Genomic DNA, 24,174 nt, shown 5'->3' with positions numbered 1-24,174 from the left:
TTTTTTTTTCAAATCAAGAAATTAGTTATTTTTGGAAAGTAAACTGAGCATTTAAAGAATAATTTAACACTGTTTACTGTGACAACAGCGCATTTGAAACAGAACATTTTCGCATTGTTTTAATTTCGTTTTTATGGACTTACTGCGAAATTAAAAACCACGCTGATATTTTCTACAGTAGACTAAAAAGACATGTTTCAAGAGATTATAGACCGATTTCTTAAAAATTGTTAGAAACAAAACCAATTTTTTTTACATAAAAGCCATTCGTACAGTAACAGCGAGGGACTTCCGCGATCGCGTCCATCGCTACGAACCGGTAACCGGTAGTCGATCCGCCGGCGCCCAATTCACGATCATTACGTGCCAAAATTTCAACTTTGTCTGGCGCTTAATTGAGGTGTAAAATACAAAGTTTTTGTGGCACTGGCGCCTAATTGAAGGTGGCGCTTAACTGAAGACAAATACGGTATATTAGGACTTTAACGGTATAACAGGAGATGGAAAGACAACACAGCAATTACCGGGGTAGTACAAAGAGCAGTGACAGTTTTTGTTCAGCAAATCAAAAAAGTTAAATTTGTGAAAATACTGATATATAAATTAAAATAAATGATGAAAAAATAAATAAATAGTTTTTTTAGCTCCGCTGTCGACTTTGTCGAGCGGAGCTTATCATATGAGTGATTGTCCGCCGTCGTCCGTGTCAATGTTTTACTTTTTCGACTTCTTCTTGAAAACTACAAGCCTGAATGCTTTGATACTTGGTGTATATGTACCTTGGGTAGACCTCTCTTAGGTTTGTTCATTTCATGTTGATATCTGCAATTATCTAATTTTGGTGAATATTTTTGTCATTTTTGGTAAAAAGTGATATTTTCGACTTCTTGTTAAAAACCGCAAGTGCAATTGCTTTGATATTACATATATAGGTACTACATGTGGATCTCTCTCAGATTTGTTCATTTTGGAATGATATCTTTAATTCTCTAATTTTGGTGAATATTTTTGTCATTTTTGGTAAAAAGTGATATTTTCGACTTCTTGTTAAAAATCGTAAGTCCAATTGCTTTGATATTACATATATAGGTACTACATGTGGACCTCTCTCAGATTTGTTCATTTTGTAATGATATCTTTAATTCTCTAATTTTGGTGAATATTTTTGTCATTTTTGGTAAAAAGAGATATTTTCGACTTCTTGTTAAAAACCAAAAGTTCAATTGCTTTGATATTACATATATAGATACTACATGTAGACCTTTCTCAGATTTGTTCATTTCATGATGATATCTTCAATTCTCTAATTTTGGTGAATATTTTAGTCAGTTTTGGTAGAAAGTGATATTTTCGACTTCTTGTTAAAAACTGTAAGTCCGATTGCTTTGATACTATACATATTGTTCATTTTCTGATGATGTCTTCAGTTCTTTAATTGAAATGTGCATTTCTAACAGCGGAGCTATCTCAGCCGATAGGCTGCTTGTTGTTTTTTTCAACTTTTAAATATGCATATTTTTCTCTGTAAAATACCAAAATCCAACACAAATTTAAGAAAAAATCACAGTTTCCTTTGTTTTCATAAGCACAGACTGTGCTTCGGGTGTAAAGCATTCCTGGTCTATAAGATATGAAAGATATTTTAAATCCAAATTAGTTTTCAAAGAGGCTACAGTGACAAAGATTAAACATTACTGATAACAACCAAGAGGCTCGAACCAGGAAGGCTTGGATATTTTAAACTTCATAAATAACATTCTTTTCAAGCGTAGACTTTATTCGAGTGTAATAATACGCAACAACAATTCGTATACAGCATTGGTTTTATTGAAGTTTTTAATGCTTTTCGGCTTCACAGTGAATTATTTTAGCGTCATATTTGAAATAGCGCGCTCGATACAAGATGTCGGACGGGAAAATTGGGGTCTGTAAAAATGTTTGTTGGTTCAGTCAGGCAATGTGTAGACCAAAACCATCGCCCACTATTTGAAACATCGCCCATGGGCTGGGTTTAGGATGGGCGGGGTATCGGCCGAATCCGGTAGTTGTTTTCACAAGATAGACTGAGCATTTGAAGAATAATTTATCATTATTTACAGCGATAACAGCTCATTGTCGAAACAAAGCTAACCCATTTAGGAATGGGGGTACAAAAGGAACTCTGTCCAGTTTCGTGCTTAGAGAGCAATACAAAAAAAAAAAAACAGCAAATCGCAAACTCTTGTTTGATTTTGAATATATTTACAAAAGTTTATACTTGGAATAAGTTTCCAATCAGATAACATTTTTTCGTTTAGGTAATGTCTAAAATTGTGTGTATGTTGATCATCTGGGCTTTCACTTAAAAACAAAACTATTATATTATACAAATAACTGTATGTAATTTTTTTTGTTCAACAGGCATGGTTGAATGAAAAGTTTGCTCCTGATCTCTTGGAAACTAAGGTGGAATTAGTTGAATGTATGTTGGAACAAATTCAACAAATGGAAGAAAATTTAAAACGATGTAAAAAGGGTGATTTTAGAATAATCATTCACAGAATGGAAGTGAGTATTCATTTCAACAACAAAAAATATTTTTTTTTTGACTTCTAGAAAACTACCAGCTTAAACGCTATGATACTTGGTATGCAAAAAATCTTTGGTGGTTCTCTATGAGATTTGTAACAAGATGATAGAAATCACAATTGCCATGACAACAAATCTATACTTTAGTTGTGATATGACAAGAACATTGTGGAAACATTAACCATAAAAAAACTCAAGAATTTTACAGAACATTATCAATTTTATTTTGAGGAAGATACTTTACAGAGACAACAGAGCATGTGTTGGTGCGGCTTTAATTAGAGCATTCACTTCGGTAACTGTGGGAATTTTTTTCAAAAAACAAAAGCCAGAAGGGATAATGATATGCTAATGCACGACACTCATTGCGACATTTTCGGATTTTTACACACAGACAAACTTGTACACAAACGAAATTTCACACAGTATAACATACTGCACAATAAATAATATCTACAAATTGTATGCATTTGCAGATTACATATACTACAATAGAATAGAATAGACTAATTTGTTAGCACCGGTATAAGTCACAAGTGAGAGACAGCCATCTGACACAGTCGATTGCGGCATGTTCGACTTCCGGCATAGTGACTGTACATTCCAAGTTTAATTCAGACATCAGGGAAATTAAAAAATGTCAATCAAAAAAAAAATGTTCGCATGATAACAAAAAAAAATTCTCAGTATACTATTTAATGTAATATATATTTTCTTATTTTTTTTGATAACGAATGCATTCTTAGTAGCAAATGATCACTGTATTACAGTCATACTGCGTTTCACACAAGTGAATAACTTACTTGTTTTCGAAGTGTTACAATTGCTGATTATTACTCAGTAGTGATTACAATAACGTACAAAAAATAAATTCGTTGAATTGTTGTGAAAATTCAACTTAGTTTCACCGCAAGCGGTCACATATAAATGCTCGATCTGATACGAGATCAGCCATGTTTGTTCAAACATCTCTCTCGTCTCTTGAAACTGTTTTGTTGACCTGATAGGTCAAGTCGCTAATTAACCAATCGAAACGCTGGATGGTGCCAACGTGATTACCATAGCTCATTTAAATATGTTAATGTAGTTCAGCAACCTCATGGTAAACGAAACGCGGAAGCGATTTACCGTTGTTGTGGTGGGATCATTTGGCTTTGATTTTGATGGGAAAACGGCATGATTTTTTTTTAAATCAAGAAATTAATTGTTTTCAAAAGATAAGCTGAGCATTGAAGAAGAATTTAACACTTTTGACGATAATAACAGCTCATTGTCGAAACGCAGTTTACCCAGTCACGCTACCCACAATAAAACTGTACTCTTGAATGACTACGGAAAACCTTATTTAGACTCTAATCTGAGCTTCAGGAAACATTAAAATGTTCGAAAAATTTTGCCTTAATTTAAAATTAAATGGTATATCTTTTTCTGAAATATGTGGTGGCTGTTTGGTTTGCAAAAGTTTGGGGTGCGGCTTATATTGCAGATTTCCTGGGATCAAAACTTGTCAATTTCAACATGAAACAATGTCTCAAGTTAGGGGTGCGGCTTCTATTAAAGCTGCGGCCTCAAATATGATTTTTACGATAGTTAGAAAGCATTTACCGTTAAAGTCCTAATATAAACCGCATACGTAATAGTAACCGCACCCCCAATTCCGTCTTCGGGGTTAAAGAGTTCTTAACAAAAATTGAAAACTTGAAAAGTACCTATTACTAACCGCACCCCCAATTCAACAAAACCGTGACTGACTTCATTGTTTCAACCAGCTGTTCCAAAACGGCATTGTTCCTAATCCTATTCATTTGTTTCGACAACATGCCTAAAAATATTCACACCTATTTATTGTTCAGCGGTGATAGGATGTCAGACAGGCAATGAAACTGCTTTTGTTCTGAATACGTCTGTGTTTCGTAAGTTTTAGACAACGAGCTTTTATCACCGTAAAAGTGTTAAACTGAGCATTGAAGAATAATTTATCTTTCGAAAACAAATAATTTCTTGATTTAAAAAAAAAATCATGCCGTTTTCCCATGGAAATCAAAGGCAAAAGATCGCACTACATTATCGGTAAATCTCTTCCGTGTTGCGTTCACCATGTGGTCGCTGAACTGTCATTAACATATTTAAATGAGCTATGTAATTTAGCCACGTGGGCACCATCCAGCATTTTGATTGGTTAATTGGCGACTTGACCTATCCGGTCCATAATACGTCACGTGAGCATTCAAAAACATGGCGGATATCGTATCGGCTGTTTACATGTGACTGAAATCATTCGCTTACAGGGAAACTAAGTTGAATTTTACTTGCATTTTATAACAATTCAACGAATTTATTGTAATCACTACTAAATAATAATCACCAATATCAACACTTCGATAACAAGTAAGTTATTCACTTGTGACCCGCAGCATGGCCGGAACGAGCTACTGTTATGTGATCATTTGCTACTAAGCAGTGCATTCGTGTTTTTATTTGAAACTTCTGTTAGAATATAGTTTTTGTTACCAAGAAAATTAAAAAAATAAATGCATATTTCATTAAAAATACTAAGTATTTTTTGTATCATGTTGAATTTTTTTTTTGATTGACTGTAATTTTTCAACATTTCGTAACGCCTATTTTAGAACCAAAATAAGGCCTTTCACTCTTCCCCAACACCTATTCAAGAGATTGTATGGTGTATTGTTTGTTTTGTGCATGTGTTGTGGACAAAAAATGACCACGCCCATTTAGTGATTGCAATATGTACGTAATAGAAACCGCACCCCTAACTTGAGCTTTTGATCCCAATTTTTAAATTGATACATTGTAATATAAACCGCGGTTTATAATAGGACTTTAACGGTACTATTTATTGGCCACCATGTCTAAAACTATTTCATCATTAATGGAAACTCCATCATACATTAACTTATATTGCTATTTCATGTTTTTTTTTACATAGAATGCAAATAATGATAGAACGTAGAATTTATTTAACAGCAAAATTTGTTTTTAATTACCAGATGTAAAACACAACTCTCCTCACTTCTCTTATACAGGCAAGGCTTAAGTACTTTTACTATGTTTATATTTCAGATTGATAGGATAAGATATATTATTAGTAGTTATCTTAGGATAAGACTTTGTAAGGTAAGTCCTTTGAAAAATTACTTTGTTTGTTTTTAAAAAAACAACTTTAAATTAGTGCCTTTTTCTGTCACAGTACGTGTCTAACTTTGATACAGTTCACAATTACGGTGTTCGCTTTCGCTCATAGTAAACTGGATTAAGATGATTAGGATGTTAGTGGAGATTACTCTGTCCTATAAACCGCTGTTCTACCTCTGTTTATTTTTCATTGGCTTCCTATTTTATATTTAGTAGCGAGAAGGGTTTTGTGACATTTTTGAAAAAAACATTCTCTGTCTTGTATATTTCAAAAGACTAAGTATAGAGGTACAAGTTCGCACAAACTGGACAGTCATTGTTTACATACTTATCACGTGACATCAAAAATGGCGAATCTTGTAAAAATGACTAAGTCCTCGATCGCGAGAGCACACTGCGGAATTTCCTGGTGAAATTTACACAAGGCATTGTCGGTAATCAAGTCCATTGAAATGCGTCTCCGATAATCAAAAGACCTCTTATTCCGATTTCTATGCAGGTTTGTTTTTTTGTCCCCAAATTATTTCATATCTGACACTTTTAACAGACTATTATTCTGTAACAAAGCATTTTTTTTAAAAATCCAGACATATTTCACACCGTCATTATCTTGTGAACAACCAGTCCGAGTTTGAATGTCCTAGTCCGAATGCACTTGATTTGACGGCGGTCTCAATGAGTCGTACTCAATCAAAACCTTAACTTGAGAAAATATTAACCACTGATATCATAGAACGTGTCAGATAACGAACAATGTCAATCGCGAGCGTGAAAATCGAAGAAAACAGCTGGCATTTTGAGTCCCGTACTGCTGGAGCATTCGGGAGACCTGGCCTCCATTGTTACGCAAACGAACATCGAGGGATAAGCCTCTGACAAACATTACTGTCCTACTGCACATGCTGACTGTTAACGAACAAGATAATCTCTCAAGTGCCTCTGATAAGAGATCTAATAACACTATGGTGAAACCAAATGGCCGATGTTCGAAAAAACAATTTGCTACGCCAAAGTGTGACAAGAAGACCATAGCTAGACGCAGCAAAAATCAAAATAAAACAGTCCCTTCTTTAGTTGCTGCTCATGAATTATTGGTGAAAGAAGTACAAGATGCTGGGTAAGTATCGCCCAGTTACGCCTTTCTCATGGATAGCACTGTTACCAATTTCGTATGATTAGTTGAAGACAATTAGTATGAAGATTACAGTTTTCAATTGAAAGATTTATGACTATGCAATATCGATGTTACGTTCGTTTGTTTTTATTAGCAAGTATAATTTGTTATGACTACGTTCAGTACTCCAAACAAAGCGTGTAAAGGGCATTGTTTTGTAGGAGAAAACATAAAAATAGTTCACCGAATGCAATCGCAGAACACCGAATATTTACATCGATGTCGAAATCAACCACTTGGTATTTACTGTGCCTACGCCTGAATCAACGCTATACCTTGATGTAATACTTGGTGATAAAAATATCGTTCGTAACTAATATATATATTATTTCTTTTATTTTGGCGTAAAGGTATGTGAATGGATTGAAAACACCACTCGGGATAGAAAACTAAAAGGGCAACGTCATTGGAAAATTAAATGGCTGTGCTACTGCACATGGGCTCAGGCTCTCTACGTAAGTATTTTATTTCACCATTCTTGCGTTGTCACATAATAATAAAATTAATTACTCGTCAGAAACATGTAGTAAATGTTGTACATTATATCTTAGAATGCGTTTTTTCGTCAATATATATGATTTGTTTCTTATTACGCAGAAAAAGTGTCGGCCCGCCCAATTGTCAGTACCGTTAAAGTCCTAATATAAACCGCATACGTAATAGTAACCGCACCCCCAATTCCCGGCTTCGGGGTTAAAGAGTTCTTAACAAAAATTGAAAACTTGAAAAGTACCTATTACTAACCGCACCCCCAATTCATCAAGACCGTGACTGTCTTCATTGTTTAAACCAGCTGTTCCAAAACGGCATTGTTCCTAATCCTATTCTTTGTTTGGACAACAGGCCTAAAAATATTCACACCTATTTATTGTTCAGCGGTGATAAGATGTCAGACAGGCAATGAAACTGCTTTTGTTCTGGCGGCGACCTCTGTCAATACTCTTTCTGAATACGTCTGTGTTTCGTAAGTTTTAGACAATGAGCTTTTATCACCGTAAAAGTGTTAAACTGAGCATTGAAGAATAATTTATCTTTCGAAAACATATAATTTCTTGATTTAAAAAAAAAAATCATGCCGTTTTCCCATGGAAATCAAAGGCAAAAGATCGCACTACATTATCGGTAAATCTCTTCCGTGTTGCGTTCACCATCAGGTCGCTGAACTGTCATTAACATATTTAAATGAGCTATGTAATTTAGACACGTGGGCACCATCCAGCATTTTGATTGGTTAATTAGCGACTTGACCTATCCGGTCAATAATACGTCACGTGAGCATTCAAAAGCATGGCGGATATCGTATCGGCTGTTTACATGTGACTGAAATCATTCGCTTACGGGGAAACTAAGTTGAATTTTACTTGCATTTTATAACAATTCAACGAATTTATTTTTCGTGCGTTATTGTAATCACCAATATCAACACTTCGAAAACAAGTAAGTTATTCACTTGAGACCAGCAGCATGGCCGGATCGAGCTACCGTTATGTGATCATTTGCTACTAAGCAGTGCATTCGTGTTTTTATTTGAAACTTCTGTTAGAATATACTTTTCGTTACCAAGAAAATTAAAAAAAAAAAATGCATATTACATTAAAAATACTGAGTATTTTTTGTATCATGTAGAATTTTTTTTTGATCGTAATTTTTCAACATTTCGTAACGCCTATTTTAGAACCAAAATAAGGCCTTTCACTCTTCCCCTACGCCTATTCAAGAGATTGTACGGTGTATTGTTTGTTTTGTGCATGTGTTGTGGACAAAAAATGACCACGCCCATTTAGTGATTGCAATATGTACGTAATAGAAACCGCACCCCGAACTTGAGCTTTTGATCCCAATTTTTAAATTGATACATTGTAATATAAACCGCGGTTTATAATAGGACTTTAACGGTACACTTTGCCTGCAACTGTGTTATCCTTTGTCCGAGCTGTCTTGCCCATGAGAGTAAAAGGTGGATACTGGCCAGTAAGTAATGTAATTATAAAGGTAACTTTTTGCATCCCGTGTGATTTACTTTTCTGCTGTTATATTATCAATTATACAATGTGCCTCTTAGTAACTATGGCAATTTTTTGTTTCATCTTGCAGGTTGCATACCCCGTAACCATTCAAGAGTTTTGTACCATTGTATGTGATAGTATGTTGACGTCACAGAGTTTCTAAAATGTATCTTGGACAGTGATTTTGTTTTGATATTGAAATTTATGTTTTGTATGTTACCTGATGTTTGCCTTTGATAGAAATAAACAATTACTTGAATATTTACATGTGTTTGATATGAACTATTGGACTGTACAGTAGGTACATAGCCACGACTCTAAATCAATGTTTCCCGGGACTGAGAACAGAGTGATTTTCCAAAAAAAAAAAGATACTAGTAATATGTTTTGATACATGACACGAAAAAAAACGGGGATACAAATGTAACTGTTCCTATTAACTGTGCAAAATTCCGTATTCATATAGAGTAGTTTCTCTAGACCAATCTGATTCATCACGACTGGTAAGGGGAGGTGCTTCATTCTTCCAGGAGCGGCCCTTATATTTACGCAAATTTCTTGTCATTTGCTACTAGTAGTTTACGTTGGATCGTATTTGGGGTTTAGAGCAATCGACAATAAAGTGTATCTATGTCAGTTATAAGGGACCTTTCTAGCTCCATGGTTCAATTCAGAGTTGTAATATCCTCTAGCAAGGAAGGACATATAACCGATACCAACACTGTGTATCCAGGGTTCGATACAACAAACTCAATGAATCTTGTGGCCTGATTATAATCGCTTTGTGACAGTTGGAAAGCGTCAGGAAAACGTGCAAGAAATAAAAATGCTGACAAAATGAACGAATCAACTCCACAACAAGCTCGGATGTATATGCGTTATTTCCTCGTTATATTTTATTATATAATTTATGCATGACAGGTTTTCTGTGAACGATTGCATTGTTGAGCTAGGGGTGTAGACAGACAAAGTCTGGACTTTTGTTTTCTCACAAATTATTTATATCAGGAGTTACTGCAAAACCGAGCCTGAACAGGAATTGTGCGAGATGAAAAAACACAAATCTTCAACTTTGCCAGTATAGTAGAGAGCATCGGAGGGATTTGAATTGTATAATAAAATAAAATAAATATGGTATGAACACATTCATTATTTCCTATATTGTTGTAAACTATTTTATTAATATGCAATATTAAAATTATTACAGCAGGCATGTGCAGCTAAACATAAACGTTAATATGTCGTATATATGTGCTGTAGCACCATAATATTAAGTTTCGGCCGTGCATCTTTCTTGGGTGACCTTTTCGTGGTTTCTTACATACAAAGCACATCGAGGGTATTCTTGTTGTCTTCAATGTCGCAATAGATCCAGTTACGAACTGCCCCGATGAATATGACGGCCCTTCTTGTTGTTCGAATCTGTCTATCATTTTCAGGTGTTTTTATTTGTTAAACTTTCTGCGCCGTTTTGCCGAATTGGTAGATTTTGCCTCACAGTCACGTAATCGTTCTTTGTCCATGGAGCGCCACACATGTCGACTAAACTGGAGACTGGAAGGTTGTGCGCTTCGTAAAGTCGACAGTTAAACTTTTCCATGCCGCTGTTAAAGTGTGCCACTGTCATACAAATGCCAACGTTAATACTTGACACTTCATGGTTTGAGTTTTGCGTTAAACACATTTCAGCGCCCTTGAGCAAGATTCACATTCGCCAAGGCGTCAATTTCCGGTTGAAGCACTTCTACGACAGCTTTGGAGAATGGTTGCCCAATTGGCCGATAAGTGTTCTTTCCGGTTACCAGGTCTGATTGGTATTTACACCATGACTCTACACCCGTAGAGCAGTGTTGATGTCTTGGTGATTCATATGTACTACTATAGTGGGCAATATTGCTTTGGTGTTTTTGCTCATCGCCTCTGCATTCCCTGAAAAACAACCCTAAGATTGAATATTATTACATCGTAGGAAACGTATGATGTGATAATAATATACTGTCATTGTGTGTACACTATTTCGGGAATGTAGTCACGTGACTAAATTCACGACGTGCTCTTACTCTTATGTCGTAAAGCCATTCCATAAAATGTTTGGATGAAATTTATAACCAATTTCGTCAAACGCCCACGACCAGTCAGGCCCTTTCCATCTTTCTTAAAACACAAACAAACCACAGAGAATTAAACTCCAAATGTAAGTCAATTCGTCTTATTGGTTATCATAGTGAAGTATCAGATCTGAATTTAAAAACAGTACTACTCCTATACCATCATCTCATTTTGAATAAAATAATTATTAGTAGTTTATACCTTTATGCCTCTTCACCAGCCTACGAAGTCTCGTCCCCATTCGTTTTTAAACGTGGCCTATACATTCTTCTTTTCTCACCTCGATGTCGTTATACGTGTTTTGACAATGATAAGCGGTGCTGTCCCCGTCACCTACAAATGTTATATACCTAAAAACAAAATGACAGTTTTTTTTCACAATTCAAGACACTGTGGTACGTCGACTAAAACACGTATGGTACATTGTAATTCTTACCTGAAATTATACTTCTAGGCACCACTCAAATAGAGTTTGAGTTCCATGAGGTTCCATCTGTTTTGAAGATCCTTCGTAATTCGCCTGACACTTGGGCTTGTGATTCAGACACCACGTATTCTGGTCCCGATTTAGGACCATTCCATTTCTCACATTTACTGCAATGATTCACCATAACATGTCAATCAATGACCTTTCCTACAAAAAAACATAAACATAACGATGACACATAATAATATTATTATTCGAAAATAATTACGACACAAACACAGTTTAAATAAAGTGTTTCCACAGAGCACTATATCGACCCAAGTCTCATGAAACATACTTGTTTTCATGTGGGGTTTTCATTGTGATTATCAGTCTGGTGTTGGATAAACTGACTATAAATAATTTCCATTTTTTCTCACACACAAACAGGCGGAAAATCAAAGTGATAATAAAGCATTTTGGACGTAAATTACGGTGATAATGCACTTACCAGTGTCTATGGATAGTGCCGTCATGAGTCCTCCTTTTGTCGTTTTCTAAATCCTCTTCCACCTCTAAACCTAGTTTCAGCTGCCGGATTTCTTCAGCGGAATCTTGAAACTCTTCCTTAAGCTACGCCCTTGCATGTTCCAGAAATCGGTGGCGGCAAACCCATGTAACTGCTGAATTTTCTCAGCGCACTACGTCCTTTTCCTATCCCTCTGGCGGCAATGACAGACTGTCGATTAACATTGAAAATGTGGCCGTTTTTTTGGGAGAGTTTCTGACAGACGGCTGCAGCTTGAACAATGAAAGAACAAATTGCTGCTGCAGCCGTGTTGAGCAGTTGTGTCTTCGACAAGACGCATGTGCCCCTCGTTGCATCCGCTGCACACGGAAACGGTACTGCTGGCCTTATTTTTGTGCTGACATCGATGAGCAACAGATTTCCCGTACTCGCTTCCTCGTCGTCTGACGTATCGGTGTCGTCATCAGTAAGGTGATTAAATATTTTTCGAGTGGAGGCAGATAATTCAACCTCATCGTCGAATTCAAACAAACCACTCGGGTGGTTGGTTATAATAAGACGCCGCACCACTGAGTCGCAGAATTTTCTTTGCCTCGTCTGTAATCGGCGTCTTCGCTCTCCTTCTTTGCCTCGGCATTGCGTTAGTAAATTCATTAGTAAAATAGAATATTGAATAAGAAAAGAAAACGAAATTAAAAAAGAGATTTAAAAGAATGTTGCACAAAGTTATGAGCGTGTTTTTCAAACGAAGTCTAGACTGATAATAATGCTGCCAATGGAAGCTAGATAAACACGCATTGTTTGCAACAGGAAGCTTATCACCCGTTATATCAGAATCGTCAACAACAAAGTATGCACAAAAAATGTTATCATGTAATTCGTCCCAAACATACTCATTATGCAAATATCCGCGAAAACGGCAGTCGTAGTTATTTGTGCTAGCATTTAAAACAACAATTTGAGCAGCATCTTACCCGAATTTTGATATTTTAAAAAGCTGGGATAATGTGTCAAGGTCTGAAGTAAACGTTTTGATTTTTTAAAAATCAAGAAAAAAAACGACAATTTCTCTTCTCGCTACCTTAATAGATAGTACATTTGCTCCATCAATGGATTAGATTCATTTTTATACTGACTCTATTTTCTGGAATTCTTTGATTATTTTCAGATAGAGCAATTTGTACATCACATTTTAGAAGCCGAACTTCGACGTGGTGACGAAGAAACTTCTCGCCTGTCTAACGATGAATTCAAATTTGCTAAAGAGTGAGTAGAGATCTTTCACAAGCATCAATATCCTTCAGCACTTATGCTACAGTGGAGAGCAGTATCTGTAAGATTAGAAAACATGTAGTCATTTTTTAAAAAAATGCTTCCAAATTAAGACCCCTGACTCGTTTATCGTGGCATAAAAATGACAAACATCCTGATGTTGTGCAGTGTCCAGGAACAGAATGATGAATATGTTGACATTTGCAGACTCCATTGTGTTGATAGGCAATCAATCTTGTACAAGTCATACTCTTCTGTATCATTTTTTGGCTCAACAGACCATAAGTCCGCTGAGCCTATGGGATGGGTTTCTGTCCTGCGTCTGTCGTCCGCCCGTCTATCTATCTGTCTGTCTGTGCACGACTTCTTCTCAAAAACCGCCGAACCGTTTGACTCGATTTTCGGTGTGTGGATGCCTTGATGGGTGTAGATGGTAATTTGTTCATGAGAAGTCGATCTGCCAAAAATTATGCAAATTAGCCCCCCAAAACTCTAAAATTTCTTCTATGCTACTATGACACTAAGTGATCTACAGTGCTGATATTGATAGTGCATGTGCCTTAGGTTGTCCTCTATCAGTTTTGTTAATTTGGTATAAAGGAAATTTAAAAATTTCCTAATTTTGGCGAATATTTTAAAATGGTCATTTTTGGTCAAAAATCCTATGTTCGACATCTTCTTCAAAACCGGTAGCCGGAATGCTTTGATACTTGGTCTGTATGTACCTTGTGTTGACATCTACTTGATTTGTTCATCCCATGGCCATATCCTTAATTCTCTATTTTTAGCGAATATTTTTTGTCATTTGTGGTCAAAAATGCTATTTTCGACTTCTTTTCTGAAACTCGTAGTCCGATTGCTCTCTATCAGATTTGTTCATTTTGTGTTCATTTTTAGCAAATATTTTGTCATTTTTCATCAAAAATAGTACTTTTGACTTGTTTTTCAAAACCAGTAGTCCAAATTCTTTGATACTTGGTACACATGTAGCTTGGATGACACTTCACCCAGTCACTAAAAGTGGCCAAATTTATCAAAAATTTCAGAAATTCATGATTTTTTTTCATTACCTTCTCCTTAATGCACTAAAGTTGTCGGGGGGAAAATGGACAAAACTTGGGAAGATTATACAATGATGCCATATTCAAAATTATATGCTCACAGGGAAATATGTAATGTTTCCCATTTGTTCTGTCAACTGTTTCTCATTCTCACATTGCACATGGGAGTTTCAAGTTTTCTTTGATTGGTCTATTGTGATTGTAATGAAAACATAACCACTCAACATATTTAAATGTGTATAGACATGATTGATTTTGGTGGGAAATTATGCAAATTGCCTAATTTACATATCCATATTTAGGCTATTTTGGTGATATATTGAGAACCATTTAATATGTTTTAATAAAACTTGGTGCATAGATGTGTTGGGACAGTTTTCGTATATATTTAGTTTTTGGTGGAAATTTATAATTTGCATATCAGCAAGTGAAATTCAAGCTATTTGGGTGCTATTTCAAGAACCATTCAACATATTTCAACAAAACTTGGTATATACATGTATTACGAATTCAGATAATTGCAAATATCATGTTATGTTATTCTCTCAACATGCTGGAGTTCTTTTTAAGCTCTCTTTGATTCTAATTTTATTGAATATTTCTGTTATTTTTGTAAAAAATTCCACTTTTAGCATTATGTTTTATTGTCTCACTCACTGCCTTTTGGGGTATTTGTCATATACAGCACTAATCTTTTGTACAATAGCCGTTTAGCAACAGGCCATTGGCCTATTTTTTAGTCCTTGTTTTGGACATCTGTCCATCCACCCAACATCATTTCTTGGACAAGTCTGGACCAATTTTCTTTAAAGTTGATAGCCATAGTGGGAGACATATGCACTTTGTTTAGTTTTTCGTTCAATTGACGTTTAACAGACGTGTGGCCATTTTAGTCCTTAAAAACAAAAACCGACAAAAACTTAATATTCGAACACGTAAACTTGTTGTCAATTTCATTCAGACTTTAATATTGACGTCACTCATGCTTCATGGTTGAGGGTTTTTTACTGATGCATGTCAATTTGCATGTCATATGCTTGTAGATTTGTTTTTTTGTTTAACGGACCTTTGACTAACTGGTGGCCAATTTTATCTCACAAAACCACTAAAATATTTCTTAGACATGTCTTGGCTGATTTTTTTCAAACTTAATATGATATTCTACTGATGCATGTTAGTTTATTTTGTGATTGGATTAAAAATTATTGACTGAAACATTTCTCGAACATGCTTTGACTGATTTCATTAAAAATAGGTGCTGAGACCAGATAATAATTGTATAGATATGTATGTTGATTCATTTTTTTATTTTTATGTTCTGACTAAACAACATTTGTCATTCAACAGTTTTATTTTGTTTGGCTGATTTTATCCCAAAAAAAAAATTGTTTTTAATCAGTTGATAACGCATTAACATTTTGGATACTCCCAAACATTTAACTATAATGTACATCTTTCATTGTTTGTAATGGACACAGTGACTAAAAACTGAACTATATCATTGACAGTAACTGTTTTTTTACATTCCAGCTTCACTGAAAATTTAGAAACACACCTAAAAAATGTGACATTGCGACATATGCCACGAAATCTTCAAAGTATAGACAAAGACAAAACAGGTATGTGTAGAATATGACACTTTATTTGGGGTTTATAGCTACGAGGACTTCTTTCCCTAACAAAAGAAAGTAGCGCAATTGCACTGAGGTTCGCAGTTATTTCGTTTGAGTATTAAAGTTTTATTGTCAACAAACTTTTGCTTGACGCCTTTGACGTGTTAACCTTTTCACAACCAGTTCCCTCTTTTTATCATAAATTCACGAAATAGTCCTGTTTATACTCTGCACTTTCTTTCAGAAGAATGAAGCAAAAATAGCCACATTTTTTGAGAAAAATATTTGAAAATTTACACAAATTTTTCTGTCGGCTCCAAAAATTAGGGTTCATTTCCAAAAAATATTGAAGAATAAAAGAAAAGTGCCGAAAAATTTGGAAGAGAAAGTCTGGTAGTGAAAAAGTTAAGTACCGATAATATGTGTACTGTAATAAACAGTATTCGCAATAACCGAACATCACTGAACAATTTCATAGATTTGCTTCAAATTTATAGGACGGCTATTTTACTCATATCAGTTCTGTTTGGTTTGTACACAGAGTAGAATTAAAACGGAAAATACATTATGGAATTTATTCTAGTCAAGACAATAAATAACTTAGTTGTTAAATGGCACAGTACTCCAGATTTTAATCGGTATAACTTCCTTCAGAAGATTGTGACAAAAATAGCCAAATTTTTGGACTAAGAACTGAAAAGTGACTCAAATTTTGTCAGTTGGCTTCAAAATGAGGGTTCATTTCCAGAAATATTGAAGAAAATATAAGAAAAAGTGCAGAAAAACAAAAAAGTTAAGAACACTAGAAATAATATGACATGAAAGGATAGTTAACTGTCAGTCTATTCTTTACATATCTTGCATATAATTGTACATATCTTACAAAATCTGTGGTTCGTTTCAATCTAGCTCCAAGGCCAAATATGAACAGTTATATATTTTTTAAAGTCAACGAAAGTCAGCAAGGAGTTCTTGTTGAAGAAGAAACAGATGAACATGAGTAAGATTTTATTATATTTCTTGATTTCAATTTATCCGCAATCTTGAGAAATGTACCAGTGCATCATGGGAAATACCCATGATTTACAATGTATACCAACATTACCAGATGTACTAACATTTACCTACACCATTGTCTGCCTCAAATAGATGTATTGTCACTAAAAGTTTGGATTGACATTTTGTTAAGATGGAGTCATTTTGAAGACAATTGGCTGTTTAAAATCGACAAAATGAGTTTGCTCTTTCCCACATGAAATGTTAAAAGAAATGACAAACCTTTTGATCAAAAAACTAAAAGCAGTATCTGAAACTATATGTATGACCAAAAATGGTTATGAAATTTTACTGAAAATTTTAGAAAATGTCAAAATATTTGCTCTTAATTTGGGGGCAAGAAAAATATCTGGCATCCTAAAACATGCCTACTGATCCACTTTTATGTGCAAATTGTGTCTAAATCTTGCCCAACTAGTAAACTTACATTGAAATAATGTTCTATAAATATTTATGATTGTCGATGTTAAAAAAATTCTATGCATTCTGATGATCAAAAAAAGCATTTCACAAAGAACTTTGATCAGATACATCACTATGGAATGTGATGTGTATACTAAAATCTGGTTGCTGTCTTTCCTTTATACATCAAAAACCATGGTTTAATTCTTGCATTCATTTACATTCTTCTTACAAGACTGTTCTTGGTTTGACTGCCCTCATTAACTAATTTGCTCACTACTTTTGTTTTTATCATGTCATGTGTTGTATTTTAACCTTTTGAACTTCAATTAAGTGCAACATTTTCATGTAATTTTTTTCTAATTTCATTGACAATTCTGGACCAATTGGATATCTTGATCATTTTTAAAAAGAATGATAAAATTGGAGGTGTATCTTGTAATAAAAATTGACTTTGCCATTCAAAGGATTAAATTAGTGAGTGCGCCATCAAGAGACCATAATACACTTAATATCCTTTTTTACCTGTCCATACGTACAACAAATTTGCATATTTACCTATGTCTGCTTAAAATCTCATCAGGTAAACAGGCCTTAATTTTTGATTCTTGCATTCAGAATCTTTTTCTCAAAACACTGTTCAGAAGCTTTGATACCAACTGTTTTGCAGAAGAGAGAAAGAGACACACACCACCACCCCCATGTTATGTTCATTACTGCGATATGTGACCTATGGTGCACTGTACTTCTGTAAAATGACTCAAAATAATTTCTAAATTGTGTTTAAAATGTCATTGTGGTCGGCTCCGCTATCTTATTTCAGTGTTATTTATCTAACATTTTTTTCCACGAGGGTCAATGAATTTGTGTCAGACATATCATGATAGTTTCCACTGACGTCTCATTAATATTGTTTTTCACTCCAGAAACGAAGTAGTGAATCTAGAAAAAGACGCTCAGCATATCATGCGGTATAAACCGGTTTCCACCCTGCTACTTAATGGAGCGGTTTCGTTGATATAATTAAATGCAGGTATACTCATAGGTAGCTTGAATTTGTCATTAGTTTGTTGGAAATAGTGGATTTGTTTTACACAGGAAGGGAAAACAATCCAAGATTTGAAGTTTTCAAGGACGTGAGAATGCTCGTGATGATAATGGAAATCATTTTATTTTTGCTGATGTTAATTTAATTAAGGGCATTCAATAATGACAAAGAGGTCATTATTTTGAAAGTTATGCTAAAATAAAAGTAACACTTGTTGAAATTAAATACTGTAAAATACTTTATTTTCGCTTGGAATTAATTTTAACTGAAGGAATAATTCAGTGAAAATAGAATTCCAGCGAATATACCTTTTTTCCCAAATTACATTCAACTCGTCAAAATTCAGTGAAAATAAATTTCATCTAAAATAAAGTATTCTACAGTACCATCTTTAATTTTCTCCATTTCCTCAATTTTAAGTACATGTTTTTCCCACCATTTTAGCTACTTAAGATTTATTAGTAATGTCAAAATCAACGTCTGTTACATTTCTCATATTTTCCCTCATTTTTTTTCAAAAATTTTGATTAATAACTGTGGCCAATGAAAAAGTATGTCTATTCGTTCCAAAATTATTGAATAATTTATAGAAAAATACATAAAAATTTTCAAAATGTGGCATAAAAATTTTGGCAGGAAAAATTACGGCATTCAAAGAGTTGAGGCATGCATGCTGGTGTGTTATATTTGCATAATGCCATCATTCTTATGAAGATATCTCACAGTCCTGTCATCGAGTACCAAAAATGGATATGGTATCGTTACTTAAAGAAAAAAGTGCTCTGTCATATTTGCATAATTAGAAATTCTTATAAACCAACAGTTGCATTTATTGTATCCTTGATTATTAACATACAACTTATTTTGTCCATAGATATACCTCTGTCATTTACATAAGTGCATGCGCTTTTAATAGAGCCAATACGGTATCCGATGTCAGTGCATACAAGTTGCATAAAAAAATGTCAGGAAAGTATTTACAAATTTAATGTTGAGACTGTCTCTGGTACCACAAATATTTAAAAAAAAAATAACATATCCATATAATACTTAAAGATACCAGATGCTTAAACTATATTCAACAGGAATGTTAAGTTCCCTTAAGCTTGATAAAGTTAATCCTGTTTTCAGTGGAGTATGGCGTATTCATTTCACTATGTATAGCTGACCTATAGATGCCCTTTTCTATCTTTTGAAACCTAAGCCACTGGGGTCAACAAAACATGCTAGGTCGTTGTACTGGTTTTGTCCGTCCTGGTTATGCTATCTGTTTTGATGAAAGTTGAATCTTGCATATCACATGATGATCTCCAGCCAATTATAGATCTATCTGATGTTTTCGCCTTTGTTCGAAACAAAATCATCTGAATACTGATGGAATATTTATCGAAAACATCTCAAAATGCCTCTAGATTTGTGCAAGTTTTATCAATGTAATAATAGAAAACACATTAATCATCTGTACTTTTAATGTATGCATATTTACTCAAAGTATTTGTGTAGTAGCACATGTGTTTATGTGTGGAGTACAGAGGCGGTCAAAATAAGTTGTACTATATTAATGTAGTATTCAATAAACGCAATATTTCGTTTATAGGATAAAATAGGCTATCCTATCAGAGCAAATGCAGTATTTTATTTCAGGAGTAGTGCATGGAAAGACCATAATTTGGTAGTTGGACTGTCGATAAATGTTGGGTGTTACGCTGAAACACTATCGCTGCGGTTAATGACTTGTACTATAACAATTCAAAAATGTGAAATAAATGCATAAACTACTTCACTCCATTAATGTCAATTAAATAGTTTCATAAACACAAATGGCTCTTTATTCAGTTGTTTGTTTACATATCACATGGCTGCGAATGTTTTCTTTAAACATCATTATTAGTCTCAAACTCTGAAGTAGGGTTTTGTTTTTTGGGTTTTGTTTGTTTGTTTGTTTGTTTGTTCGTCCGTCCGTACATCCATCAGGGACTTTTTTCGTCCACATGTATGTACGTGCTACCACATGTATCTTGGACATTTCTGGACCTATTACTTTCAGACTTCATACATACATTATGCATCTTGCACTTTCATTGGTTCCCTGCCAAATGGCGACCACTTTTGTGCTGAATAACTCAACAAAGTCGAATATTTCTGTAATATCAACTGGATCTCTGTCATGAATGAACAGATTTCATCAAACTTAACTTGTTGTTGGCGTTAGGAAAGTTTGTTCGCATGGGAGAAAATAATTTGTTATTTGTGGTCTTGGCAAGGTTTGAGGTCGTAACATATCTCAGTCTTTGAGAATAGCTTTTTAATGTATTCAATACATGTGAACCCAAATTATGAATTTCAGCAAAGGTTAAAATGGCCAAAATACATCAACACAAGACTCATAACAGAATTTCAATCAAGTACATAGCTTTCATGTCGCACATATTAATTCATTTGGCAATCCGATTCAAGATGGCCAATTTACGGTCGTTTTAATGTTAAAAATGTATCAAAATCAAGCATTTCTGCCATTCAGGATATTAATCTCGCACAGATTTTTTTTCAAACATGGAATGTACTTGCTTTCCTTTTATAGTAGTAGTTATGACAACTAATATTTATTATTATTACATCACCATAAATAATATTGAACATTGGTACACATTATTTTGTTTTTTAGTTTGGATTCAAAATTGTCACTCTACCATTCCAAAACTGGCTTAATTCCACTTTAACATGGGGGGGGGGGTGATTTTATCATTTCACAATGGCTCAGTCGTGGCAATTTTATTTAAGAACGAGTTTGTAGAATCTTTTGCAATGATGCGAAATTACCTGAACTGGTCTGTTTTAGTGCGACCTCTTTTTAGTTATCGTAATAGCAATGAATACGCCTCAGAATAGACCAGACTAAGTGAAAACATTTGGTAATACCCCCGGTACTCATCTTTGCAGATAATGGGAAAGATCAAATCTGAGAGTATATATACCTACAATGTATGTTCAGATGCTACATTTGTATAAATTAAGATTAAAGCTAATCCTGTGTAGGTTTGCTTATCGGCTAGACCCTGTTATGTCACTGCACAAGAGAACCTAAATTTGAGTATTAAACCAGAGATGTACATTTTAGCTTTTTGGTTACACCATGCAATGACGATGCAAACCCAGAAAGCGCATGTTGCAGAATAACAGGAAGTAGTACAGTGTCTCTTCATTTTTCTCATTGAAAATGAAGTCTCCTGGTTCGCTTTTGCTGATTGTCATGTTGGAATTATCATACTGAATTGAATAGTTAAGGTCTCCAGTGGATACCGGTAGTGTATGCGATAGAATGGTGGGTGGGGAGAATTTATATATAGAGTGAGTCGTTGGTTTATGCTCTCCACGCTTGGTTCACAAAAATTACTGGGCGATAAGACGCAGAGAACAGTATTCCGAACCAAAGAAGACGGCCAGTGGGGTAACGTAACATACTTGGCAACTCTTTATTGCAAGCAGAAAACATCGCTCCTTGTGTACCAGCAAAACCTTTCTTTCTGATAGGCTGACATGGTGCTCTCTCAATCTGATTAAAATCCGATGTAGGTATGTGGCTGCAATTTTTTTTTTTTTTATATTTTTTTTTTATTCTATATAACCCTTTATATTATATTTATTTGTATTTTAGTTTGAATATGTCGATTTTTTTTGGTTTTTCTTGCCGTTAATCAGTTCTTAGAAAATTGTGTCCCACTCGCCTCTAACTACATCTGACAGTTAGAGGCGAGTGGGACACAATTTTCTAAGAACTGATTAACGGCAAGAAAAACCAAAAAAAAAATCGACATATTCAAACTAAAATACAAATAAATATAATAAGAGTTATATAAAAAAAAAAAAAATATTAAAAAAAAAAAAAAAAAAAATTGGAGCCTCATACCTACATCGGATTTTAATCAGATTGGTGCTCTCTGTGACGTCTGCAATATTGTGCGAGAGATGGCTCATTTTATAAGCATTGTGTTTGTTTACACAATAAATGCCTGGAAAACAGTGAAGTGAGAACCACCTCAATATTAAAGGAATGAATTTCAAGAATATATAAAAGATTCAAAATAATTGAAAAAATAAACAAATAAAAACAAAGACTATGGCATATTTCATCTTTCCTAAACTAACTATAATATAGATATAGAGGGCGCTGTCCTGGTTCTAGAAAAACATTGACATCTCTGAAAATCAGATGCTTGCCTGAGAATAACCTCAAAGTTGAAATTTTTGATAAATGTTTTCAGATACCATGACTTGCTGCCTCATGTGACTTCAATACGAGACATAGTTCCCTAGCTTTATTATTTGGTTTCCATCTCTGGGTTTTCTGAGTAATTGTGATAATTAAAAACCAAAAATAAATGACAATTACTTGTATACATGAAATTTCAGTAAAAAAAAATATATTTACTAATTGCAGAGAATTTATTCTTGTACACGCCAATCTGGTTGCAGTCTTGGACTGTTTTATAGTATATAAACACAACAGTGTTATTTTGTTCGTACCAGGAAAGTACCCGTCATCCGAGTCTTTGGGACATTGTATTCTATAAAGATTTGTAGTTACTAAGCAATTCTATATCGAATTGTACTTCTAAAGTGGTTAAAATTCAACATATAACTTCTATTTTCACTCATCAGAAGGGTCTGGTCTTGACCAATAATGCCCCCCCCCCCCATGAGATCAATTAAAAACAACAATCTGTTTTGACAGAGAGCATACATTGTTATGAAATAAGCACATTTCAAAGGGGGTACAGACAAAATATTTGCAAGATGTACAACAAACAAAAAATGAGTACTACAATATGACAAATGTCTGGATCCCATTAGAACATTGGAAATCGACATAATCTTTTTTGACAGAGCAGTACAATGTTTAACCATATCTCAAGCCAGTACAGATAATTTATTTGTGAAACTAACTAAAAATGGAGGAGTACTAATTTTTAAACTGCACCTTTCAGAATTATCGAGAATGAAAATGTTTGATGATTCAGATTGTGTAATAGTCAAAGGAGCCACCTGACCGATGTTGTATGTCCTCGATATCTTGCACTCCTTTCATCGTGTCTGGTAGCATGTAGGCCAATCCCCTCGTAATAAAATGTGTTGACCTTTTCTATTGACCTAAATATATTGTATAGTATTTTCGTTTTCACTTTAAATTTATTACATGTATCATTCAAGGAGTACAGGAAAAAATAAAACCTGACGAAAAAATATTTTTCCACTATTCTCCGTGTCTGGAACAGGAACTTGGTTGGTAGAAGACGAAGGATTTTTTTGTTAGCGTTAGGAAAGTTAGTTCTCATGGGTGAAAATGATTCCTTATATGTGGTCTTGGCAAGGTTGTGACGTATCTCTGTCTTTGTGAATAGCCTTTTATTTTATTCAAATGCAATACCTGATACATGTGAACCTAAATTATGAGTTTCAGCAAAGGTTACTGATGGCCAAAATACAACAACACAGGACTCGTACCAGAATGTCAATCAAGTATATAACTATAATTAGTGGTGCATTTTCTGTTTGTGTATTTTGACATTCATGGATAAAATTTCCATACATTGGCAATTTATCTTCATAATATATTGTCCTAAAATGTATCTAATTTGGATGATTGTAGCATGGATGTACTAATTGTAGTGACAACTTGATCAGAACGTGATGGGAGCTGTTACAACAGCTAGACTTCAGGCTTTAAAGGTCGAAAAAAAAGCAAAAAAATCATGGCTTTTTTGCTTTTTTTTTTG

General features: G+C 34.4%; 1 protein-coding gene and 1 long non-coding RNA gene across 3 annotated transcripts in view; both read left to right on the top strand.

Moving 5' to 3' along the window:
• LOC100373647 (DNA replication complex GINS protein SLD5-like) overlaps positions 1 to 24,174 on the top strand; it is a 56,126-nt gene that overhangs the window by 5,949 nt on the left and 26,003 nt on the right. The window contains exons 2-7 of one of the 2 annotated variants that reach the window (XM_078006205.2): positions 2,401 to 2,547; positions 5,653 to 5,706; positions 13,117 to 13,214; positions 15,812 to 15,900; positions 16,804 to 16,894; positions 18,279 to 18,385. In XM_078006205.2, the coding sequence (XP_077862331.1) occupies positions 2,401 to 2,547; positions 5,653 to 5,706; positions 13,117 to 13,214; positions 15,812 to 15,900; positions 16,804 to 16,894; positions 18,279 to 18,375 (576 nt within the window). In that variant the 3' untranslated portion in view covers positions 18,376 to 18,385. Of the gene's footprint in view, positions 1 to 2,400; positions 2,548 to 5,652; positions 5,707 to 13,116; positions 13,215 to 15,811; positions 15,901 to 16,803; positions 16,895 to 18,278; positions 20,204 to 24,174 lie in introns of those variants that run through there. The other variant, XM_002742040.4, reaches the window with a different exon arrangement.
• LOC146737974 (uncharacterized) lies at positions 8,835 to 9,169 on the top strand. The gene is made up of 2 exons (XR_014930798.1): positions 8,835 to 8,869; positions 8,993 to 9,169. It is a non-coding gene; the product is annotated as an uncharacterized LOC146737974 (long non-coding RNA).

This window comes from Saccoglossus kowalevskii, chromosome 10 (assembly GCF_978046115.1).
Source record: "Saccoglossus kowalevskii chromosome 10, keSacKowa6.1, whole genome shotgun sequence".
NCBI classification, from domain to species: domain Eukaryota; kingdom Metazoa; phylum Hemichordata; class Enteropneusta; family Harrimaniidae; genus Saccoglossus; species Saccoglossus kowalevskii.
This window is presented reverse-complemented; position numbering and strand designations above follow the sequence as displayed.